The 10,652-nt window shown below is 51.1% G+C and overlaps 1 protein-coding gene across 1 annotated transcript in view; it reads right to left on the bottom strand.

The window, feature by feature from the left end:
* PDIA5 (protein disulfide isomerase family A member 5) overlaps positions 1–7,905 on the bottom strand; it is an 89,262-nt gene extending 81,357 nt beyond the window's left edge. Inside the window, exon 1 of the mRNA XM_036445629.2 lies at positions 7,726–7,905. Coding sequence (XP_036301522.1) covers positions 7,726–7,773 — 48 coding nt within the window. The 5' untranslated portion in view covers positions 7,774–7,905. The remainder of the gene's footprint in view (positions 1–7,725) is intronic.
* Between the last annotated feature and the right edge of the window lie 2,747 nt (positions 7,906–10,652).

Genomic DNA, 10,652 nt, shown 5'->3' on the forward strand with positions numbered 1-10,652 from the left:
TTCTGAGCACCACACCCTCACATCCTATATCGAGCATATTTCAAAGTGCTACTGAACTCTTTCATAAGGGACCCACAAAAATAAAAGTTGCATCAAAAGAGAATATAAGAAAAGGTTTAAAAAAGATTAAAAGAAAGAAAGAAGTTATAAGAAAGTAATATGCATGACTGATATTTTAAAAAAGGATCCTGATACACACGGCTAAATTAGATACCAAACTGGCCAATGTCCTGCAGGGCAGTAACCTGCAGGTCTCTCTTCTCTACCAAACAGAAATCATTTGCATCTTCTCTAGCTTCACGGAGGCTGGGCCCTAAAGGATAGGAAGGGAAGCTACCTTCCCTGGAGCACCTGAGGGGGCGTCTTAGACAATGCTGCAGTGTGACATTGCGAAGTCACTAAATCGTCTTTTATTTCCAAAATTTGGGATAATTTTCCTTTTCCCTGCGGCCTGTGAATTTGGATGGGGAAACGTAACATCTTCATTTCCCTTCACGATGCATGTAGGTAACAAACAGCAACACTGGCAGTGTCTGAGGCTTTGCCTTCAACAGAAATCACAGTTTCTGGTCACATTGCAGTTGGTGCAGATGTCTTGAAACCTAACACTAATTTAGCAAACCGCCGTCTCATGTGATATAAACAAAGACATATAAATGTTCTTTTATCGGGTATTTGCTATGCTTTGATAACTATGTTTCAATATCTCTGGTTTCCTATATGACCCCGCGGGCTGTTTTACACATTTTTCTAAGAAAGGCCCCACAAGTCCTGGGAGAAGCCTTTCCTGACTCCCTGCACGAGGGGAGGGTCCCCTGTCACACTTCCTCTTCCCACCTCAGGCTCCCTCCTTCCAGCACTTTCCACCTGAATCAAGTAACAAATCAGTGGCTCTCCCACTAAGCAATGGGACAGAGGGCTGGTGTCCATCTTATTTATCATCATGAACCCACTGCCTTAGCATGGTAGGTCTGACTCCTAGGAGACTCCCAAGAAATATGTTTTTTGGTTTTTTTTTAAAAAGGACCTGTTGGATGAATGAGGATCTGTGACACATGAGCATGCTGATTGTGGCACACATTCCTTTCAGATAAGGACCCAGAACCCCGCAAAGTGAGACCCTTCATAGAGCAAACCTGCCTGTCCCCAGAGCCTGCCCTACTTGGCCCAACAGGAGAGCTTCCAGCCAAGCCCAGGTCTCGGCTCAGTGCTAAATCACCTTTACGTGTAAGCCCCAGCTTAGAGCCCTCGACCTGGATCCCCGCTAATACCTTCCAAGGCGAGGATTAAAGGATCTGCTCTTGAATTAAAGACATCTGCTCATGCCAGGGGGTTGGAGGAGCGGTCGGATTCTTGGGGGGGATGGATTCCCATGCCCACCCCAGCCAGCCATAATGAGTGGGAAACTCCGAAGCCAGGCCCGGGCTCGCCATCAGGCCACCTGGGAAAAGAGTGCCCGTCAGACTGGGGACTCAGAGTGACCCTGGGGGACCAAAAGGCTCTTCTAACTCCACGCTCAGTGTGAGCGTTTAGCCCGCACCACGTGACTGCACAGCTAATTACTTAGGAGTGGTCGTACAGTGGCATGTGGGAAGAGGCCCTGCCGGACCTAAGGTGGTCAGAGGGAAGAGCAGACAGGAGCTAAGAAGGGAGTGACAAGAAAGGTGGGGTGACTGTCCAGCTGGCGGCCCGTCCAGCTGGCAGCCCCTGCTCCCCTACTCAGGCCATCGGGGAGCTAAAGAGCAAGTTTCGTGGAAACTTGGAAAATGGCTGGTGTTGCTATTTCAGAAAACAGCACCTAGCAACCTGGCTGCTTAATCACTCCGCTGAGCCCATGAGGACTATAGCTGCGTCTCAACCCTCCGTCTATCCCTCCACCTTTCAGGCCACACCCCCACTCTGATGCTTTGTCTCCTTTCACCTCTCTATCCACCCACCCATCACTCTCAACGGGGGAAACAGCATCTAATCCCCTTATCTCCCCAGGTAACATGGGAATGAAGACTACACAGATGTGAAATATGTGGAGATGCTTTGCAAACTCAAAAGCCTTCTTTATTTTATTTTTTTAAAATATATTTTATTGATTTTTTTACAGAGAGGAAGAGAGAGGGATAGAGAGTTAGAAACATCAATGAGAGAGAATCATTGATCAGCTGCCTCTTGCACACCCACTACTGGGGATGTGCGTGCAACCAACATACATGCCCTTGACCGGAATCGAACCTGAGACCTTTCAGTCCACAGGCCGACACTCTATCCACTGAGCCAAACCGGTTTCGGCGAAGGCCTTCTTTCAATGTACCAGGTTTTGAGGAACCTCCACACCAGAGTGCCTATGGAAAATGGAAACCCCTCGAACATACGGCTCCAGTGGGTGCTGCAGGGTGGGCCAGGTGATGGGCCAGGGCAACTGGGAGCACTGCGCTCCTCCCCTTCCCCACTGTGACCTAGGATGCCAGGTGTGGGGGGGGGGGGGAGGGAGAAGTGGAGGAGGAGGGCGCGGGAGGGGCAAGTAAACCATCAAAGTCTGGGTAATGGAAGAGAACTCAGGCTGTCCTTACAGCCCAAGCATCACCCTCAGACCCACGGGGATTCAGACAGCCTCCAAAACCCACCACAATGGCCACGCAAGACACAAGAGCCCTCCAGAACAAAACCACGATGCTGGGCCAACTCTCCGGGGAGGCAGTGTGGTTGGTCTACCCATTCTCAAGAGAGGATCCACTTTCAGAAGAAAAGGGGAGAGGAACAAAGAGCACTTAAACCCTTAGCCCCTCAGCAATCTCCCTCCCCGCCCCATCCCTCTCCGGGCCCAGGAGCGAGGCAAGAGCCAGCTCCGAGGAACGGGGATAGAAAGAATGCCAGCAGCATGGGCGTCCCCGTCCACGTCTCATCTCGAAGCCTCTGCTCACACCGGCTCTGGCCGCTCACTGTTCACCGCCTCCTCCTAACTGGCTTCCCCAGCACCTTCTCTGGCCACTTGAGAGGAAAGCGATGGCTCCCCCTATGGGGCTCCCAGGTGCCGAGCATGGTGCTGGGTGCTTCCTGTATTATTCCTGACCCTTTCAACTCGGCAAGATGGATATTATGACCACCATGTACAAACAGGAAAACCGAGGCAGGCCCCAAGGCCACACAGCTCCGGAGTGTCCAGCTGGCTGAAAGCCTGCGTTCTTTCCACTCTGTCACGCTAGATAACGGAGAAGTAAGAGGAATAGAGTGCTGTTCTGAGAAAATTAATCTGGTCTCTCCCGTTCCAGCCCTTGCTATTCAGAGGGCAGCTTTCATCATGTCTCTCCATTATCTACAGAATCGAGTCCCCAAAGTCCGCATTTAAGCTTCTTTACGACACACGCTTGCAGTCTTATTCCCCAGTTCCCAGACTCAGCTTCTTCCTACCAGCCAGGCAGGCCCACTTCGCCTCATTGCCCACATTTCTGTCTGGAAAGGTTTCCTTTCTCTGTGGGCAACGCGAATTCCTTCAACCAAGCATGCCAGGGCAGGGGGTAGGTGCTGGGGACACAACAGCCAGCACAGGGAGGACCCACTGCCACGGAGCTCAGAGCCTGCCCTCCTTGCGAGGCGTAGCCATTTGGCACCCCACAGCCTGGCTTTTGCCCGAATCCACAGCACTCGGTGTTTGCCACTCATTCGGCACTCAGCCATTCCCCCAACTTTCTATGCCAGTTCTGCTTTAAATCTCCCTCTGTAATGTGTTTATTTCTGTGGGAAAAGTGCACTCCAGGTTCCAAACAGCATTATAAATGGCAATTAGGTGCCAGGCCAGCCCACAGAAGCCTATTAAATATATAATGTGGACTCTAAATACGCACATGAAAAGCTCTGCAGGAGAGGCGGGCAAACATCTCCAGCTTCCTGCACTTCCCGCCCACCGGGTTCTGAGCTTCAAGCCACCACCAGGGGAAGAGGCCACAGCAGTGGCTTGGGAGGAGGGAAGCAGGTGGGGGGCCTGGGATGGCAGAGCTGGAATGGGAAGAACCCTGATGTATGATCAGGAGCCTGGCTCCAATCCCAGCTCTGCCTTTAGAAACCTGGTGGCCTTGAGTGAGTCCTTTTCCTCTCAAAACCCCACTTTTCTTTTATAAAATGAGAGAGCTGGGTTGAATCAGTTTTCAGACTGTGTGTGTGTGTGTGTGTGTGTGTGTGTGTGTGTGTGTGTATAGTAGCAAAAAAAGATTTTTTTAAAATCCCAATATACCATCACAACTTTCATTTTTCAAAAGGATACTGTAAATCACTTCCTATCCCCAAATATGGACATCATCTCAGGAGAATGAATAAGTTTTTAAACTGAAAATATTTGGATTCATGAAAAAAACCCATTCACCATTGTCATTTTTCCCACTTGTCTGTGGACGAGTGAACACGTCACCACAGCCCAGCTCCAGGTCTTGGCTGGCGGTAGCAGGGAGCTGAGCCGGACAGCAGGAGGGGTCAGTCAGCCACAGGCCTGAGGACTGAACAGCTCGGCCTCCTCAGCTGCAGGCCCTGAGGCAGACACCCAGCCAGGAAGGGCTGGAAGCCACTTGTCCCAAGTGCTGCCTGGGACTCCTTCTACCCCAATATCCCTCTGGAAGGCTGAGGCCCCCAAAAGAACCTTTCAAAAACTTATTAACTTTTTTTTTTTTAAGTATAGATTTATTGATCTCAGAGAGGAAGGGAGGGAGAGATAGAAACATCAATGATGAGAGAGACAATCATGGATCAGCTGCCTTCCGCACACCCCCCACTGGGGATTGAGCCCACAACCAGAGCATGTGCCCCTGACCAGAATCGAACCCACGACACCCACCCCACCTCACTCCCCCACCCCCATATCCCCACCCCACTCCCATCCCCAGTCCCCAGGCCTATGCTCAATCCACTGAGCAAAACCAGCCAGGGCCTTATTAACTTTTCTGAGCAAAAACTAATATATATTTATGTACAACACAAGGAGAACGCAGAGAAGCATAGCAAAGAAGTAAGCAAGAGTCACCCACATCACCACCTTCCAGACCAACCTCTGTTCCTTTTGCTGCACTGCTAATTCCTCCCACATGTACGTAGTCATCTTCAGCCACCTGGGATTAGGTCCTGCCTCTGCATTTCCCCTTCTTATCACACTAGAAAACTTTCCCATTCCCTTAGACATCCTTCATTAGCATCGCAAAATATCTTCATAATACACACAGCATTCTAATAAATATAAATATTCTTCATAAACATGACTTCCCATGGTATGGACAGGGCCAAAAGTCATTTAATCATGCCACTATTGTTGAGCATGCTATTTCCATATTTTTTGCTATTAAAAACACATGGTGGGTGCACATGCTGTCCATGAAACTCTATAGACTCCTTCATACTTCTTTGTATGGCACGGGTCACAGTCCAGTGCGCTGTGCACATATCAGCCCTCGGTAAATATTGAGTGAACAAAGAAACTCGATCCACTCCCAGGACCTGGAAGCCCTTCCCAGAGGGGACACAGAGTTTACTAGGGATGTCGAACTCAATCAGAGAAGGGGCCAAAATCTAAAATCCAGCCTAAATCGCGGGCCGAATGGTTTACTGAACAGTCATAAACTGTCATTGTGATGGAAACGCAGCAGAGTGCAGTGATGACAGCGCGGTGCGGGCCACATTGCAAGGCCTGGCGGGACGGATTTGGCCCGCGGGCCTTGTGTTTGACACATGTGGTTTAGACTGACAGAAGCCCACCCTCCTGGCCACAGCCACTCCCCGCTGACGGTGCACTGATGCCTCACACCTGCTAAGCCAAGGGCTTAGGGGAAGGAGAAAAACGGCAATTCCTGGCTGAGGATCTCCAGGTTCTCGTGTTCTCAGCTAACCTAACCGCTCTCTTGAACTCCTGGGTGGAGGGCACCTGCAGGCCTCAACAGAGGATTCCCACACGCCCTCCAGACGGCTCACCCACGGCCTCCGGAACGCCATGGCTGACCCTCCCTCTGAATGAACGGGTGGCTCCCCTTCAGGGGAGGCTCCCAGCCCTTCAGACATGTCTTCCCTGTTCTGTCTTCATTTGCTCACAGGACGGACTCCTCTGCCGGCCCACGGCAACACAGGATGGCAGGGACAATGTGTCTCCACCCAAAATCCAACCCAGCGCCCAACAATGTGGTGGATAAATATTTGTTGAGGGAAACTTCTTTCCAGTCGCATTCCCAAGCCCTTTCTTTTCACAGGAGGGAGGGGGAAAGGAAGAAGGCAGGAAAGCAGGACCTCCTGGAACAGCCCAGGGGAAAAGACCCCAGAGGAAATCGCACCGGAGAGACGTCCCCTCTGCACCCTCCCGGGGTCCTGCCCGGGCCAGAGGCCGGCCAGGGCCAGCTGGCTCCAGGGAACAGAATACAAGCGATGTCAAGCACACAGAGACACCGGGAAGTGACTCTGCCCCACGCCAGCCTGGTTCCCTCCCAGAGGGAGAATGGGCAGACTAGGGGCATAGGGAGCTCCCTTCCCACCTACTGCCAGACAACCAGAAGAAGGGCCACACCCCACTGGGGATCCCAAAAGGGCAGGGCATTGGGAGATGGAAGTATTGAAACCAATTCAATCCGCGCCATTTCCCCCCCCCTCATGTTTGCCCAGCAACCTTGCCACACCCAAAAGAGGGAAAAAAAAAAAAAAGAAAAAAAAAATCTTGAAAATCTGAGTTGGAGAGGGTGCCAGCAGCAGGAAGTTCTTTGAAACTTCAGGGGGAAAAAAGAAGCCAAGATGGTCTTTACACAGGAAGACCGAAGTTATGGGGAAATGTGGAAGGCGGCCCTCGCATGATCCCATCACACAGGAACACCAGGGAACACCAAGGCCAGCCCTGGCAGCTCCGGACCCTGTGGGCACACCCATTCAGACCTCTCCCTCTCCCGGAGATGTCTTGGAGGCATCACACACACACACACACACACACACACACACACACACGGAGCAAACTCCTCCTGGAGAGCCCGCCACTCCCAGCGCCCGGGACCACCCCTCCTCCACTCTCCTATGATTTTGCAGTTTCCAGAGCTTCCTCCTCGGATTTCTCATCCGACCAACCCTCGGGGCAACCTTGCTTGGTGGGTATCTTTATCGTTCCCATGATTTCCAGGATGAGGAGACTAAATCAGATACAGGAAATGATACCTGGAACGACCCACGCGTCGCACAGCCAGAAAGTGGCCGGGGTTGGGGCCAGCCTCCGTTGGATTATAGGGGCAGAACTCTCCGCGGGCGGGGACCGGCGGCTCCCCAGCCGCTCAGGGCGGACCCCAAGAACCAGGTGCCCCTCACACGAGGCTTCCGGCGGTGCGGGTAGAAAGCGCCCCTTTCCCACGCGGCGGCACTCACACAGGTGCAGGGCCGGCGTCTGGGGCGCGGCGCACCCTCCCCCACCCCGCGGGCGTCCCGCCCCGGCAGGCATGGCCCCCCCATGACCTGCACCCCCACAAAGTGTGTGCCCCCCGCGCCAACCCCCTGCGAGGGATTGCCCAGCGCCTTCGGGCTCCCTCCAGCCCCCGTGGCCCGGAGCGCCCCAAGGGGAGGGCACGGGGAGGACGGACCACCGGGGTCCCCGCCGGCCTGGGGCGCACGCCCGCACCCCAGCGGCGGGAGGCACCTCCCCGCGCGCCCAGGACCGGCCGGCAGCAGGGCGCGCGGTCCCGCACGCTGGGCGCACGTGCTGGCCCCGGCCCGGACCCCGCGCCAAAGCCTCACCCAGAGCGCCAGCAGCAGCAGCCGCCACGCCGGCCCGGCCCGCGCCATCCCAGCCGCCGCTGCCCACGGCCGGCTCCGGTCTCCACTCGGGCTCCCGCGCCCTCAGCTCCGCCGGTCCGAATGCCACCGCCACTTCCCAACGGCACCCCGCCTCCGAGTTCCCGGTGCCACGTCTGCCAAGGCATGCGCACCCGGCGGGGAGAGGCGTCCAGGAAGAGGTGCCTGCTGGGAGCTGTAGTTTGCAGCGAGGCTGGGCTGTGAGTCCCGTAGGTGTGAAAGTTGGCCCCCGAGGCCAAGCAGGAGCTTGAGTGGGTTATGTAATAGGGCAAGGTCCCGGAAGGCAATTAATTGGGGCCATTACTCTGTGCCTAGAACTTTAGAAACGGCCTCAAAGGTAATTCCCCCCTCCCCCCACTTTGAGGATGAAGAGTCAGCCCAGAGTCATTAAGGAGAACACAGTCTGCAAACGGCTGGGTCCAGTGAAGCTTGTAGAGGATTCCCCAAAGCCCTCTTCCCTGCCTCCCAGGCTTCCGCCTAACTTTTCCTTTTCTCTTTTCATTTGGAAAATATTTTATTGAGCTGTTGGAACAGAGTTTGGCAGTTCCTCAAACAGTTAAACATATGACCCAACAATTCCACTCCTGCTTATATACCCAAAAGAAGTGAAAACAGGTTTTCAAGCAAACACTTGTACATCGACATTCATAGCAGCATTATTCACAATTGCCAAGAGGTGGAAACAACCACCCACTGAGGGATAAATGTCTAAACAATGTGGGGATATCCATACAAGAGAATATTTTCCAGCCATGCTACACTGTGGATAAAAACCAAGAATGTTATGCTATTAAAATGTTATGCTAAAAAGAAGACAGGCACAAGATCACATATTGTATGATTACATGTTTGTAAACCATTTAGACATGGGTAAACCCATAGGTACAGAAAGCAGATTAGTGGCTTTCTGGGGTTGGGGGGAAGAGAGAATGGGAACACTGCTCAGTGGGTAGATCTCCTTTGAGGGTGATGAAAATACTTTGGAAGTAGACAGAGGTGATGGTTGCACAACATTGTGAATGTACTAAATGCCACTGAATTATGCATTTAAAAATGGTTAATTCTATGTCATATGAAGTTTACTTCAATTGAAACATTAAAAAAAGCCCTCATATTGAGCTTATTCCATATGCTAAAACATTCCTATATTCAATCAGTTATTTATTCTAGAACATTTATTGAACACCTACTACATCCTGAGGCTCAAGATGTGCAGTAACAAGGAAGTGCACAGTCTATGGTTGGTAGGTAATACCTGAAAAGTCCAAAGCTCAAAACCTAGTAGTGATTCTTGACTCACCCTCACTTCTCAGCAGGCCCACCCAACCCATCACCACGTTCTGTCAGTTCCACCTCTAAAATCTCTTCTGCCCCCTCCTCAATCCAAGTCACTTCCTGTCTCCCTGAGGCAAGGGTAAAATCTCACAAAGCATCTGCCCGCTTCTTCTTCCCTGCATCCCAAATGATACATTTGTTAATGCCACTTGGATGTTGATTATCACTCCCCTAAAACCCTACAATGATTTCCCATTGCTCTCCCCAACTCCTCCCTGTGACCCGTGAGCCCAACATAGTATGGACCTGGCCCTCTAGGCCTCATCTCTGCCTCTCCTCTGCCCTTGTCCACTCAGATCCAGTCACACAAACAGTTATTTCTTGTCTTCACCCCTTCACCACCCTTCCAAGCTGCCTGCACTTCAGGGCTAGTATTCTTCCTATTCTCTCTGCATCAACACTTTCTTGGCCCTTGGTCTGACTGGCACCTTCTAATCCTTCAGAACTCTCTGATGTTGCCCTTCAGAGCAATCCATCAAAAGGAAAGTTTACTCCCTCTAGTTCCAGTCATTCCTTACCCAGCGCACAGTCTGTAATTACTTACTTAGCTGTGTGTGTTCATTGCCTGCTGCTACAACTGGAATTTAAGTTTTACATCCTTCTTGTTTGTCACCTAACTTTAGAGCCTAGCACCTGCCTGAAGCCCGGCTGGTTCTCCGTGTTGTTTTTGATGAACAGTTGAAAGATTGGAAGAGGCGATGTGTTGGGGAGTTTCAGAAATCTCGAAGCAGGTTTGGGACAGACTTTCCCGGCATTCTCTGCTCTGTAACCTCCGGCTCATGGTTTGCATATGGGAAAGTGGGACTTTCAGCTCCTCTCTGTTTCTCACTCTGGGTCTCTGTTTCTCATCTGTAAAATGAAATGGCAAGTGAGGCTGTACAGTAACTGTACTTTCCTACAATGTTGATGGGAGTGTATATTGGTTCAACTACTTTGGACAATGGTACCTGTGCAAAATATATACACGCCTGTTTATAGCTACTTTATTCATAGTAGCTCTTATGGACTAAAGTGGGTCTCCTCCAAAGCTCTTATGCTGAAGCCCTAATCCCTCAGAATATGGCTGTAGTTGGAGGTGAGGCTTTTAAAGAAGCAATTAAGGTTAAATGAGGTAATTGGGGTGAACCCTAATCTAACGTGTCTGGTGTCCTTATTAAAAGAGGACATTAAGAAACACAGAGAAGGAAAGACCATATGAAAATGCAGAGAGAAGATACAAGCCAAGGAGAGAGGTCCTCAGAAGAAACCAACCCTGCCGACACCTTGATCTTGGACTTCCAGCTTCCAGAATCATGAGAAAATAAATTTCTGTTGTCTAAGTCACCTCATCTGTGGTATTTTATTATGGCAGCCTTAACAAACTAAATCAGTAGCCAAAATTGGAAACAATCCAAATGTTCTTAAAAAGAAAGATAGATAAATAGCATATTTTGCAATTTTCGAAAAAGCCACTACAGATACACACACAATATGGATGAATCTCAAAACCATGATGTTAAGCCAAAGTAGTCAAACACAAAAAAAGTATGATGAAT

The sequence above is a fragment of the Pipistrellus kuhlii genome, unplaced genomic scaffold (assembly GCF_014108245.1).
Source record: "Pipistrellus kuhlii isolate mPipKuh1 unplaced genomic scaffold, mPipKuh1.p scaffold_m20_p_2, whole genome shotgun sequence".
Lineage (NCBI taxonomy): Eukaryota > Metazoa > Chordata > Mammalia > Chiroptera > Vespertilionidae > Pipistrellus > Pipistrellus kuhlii.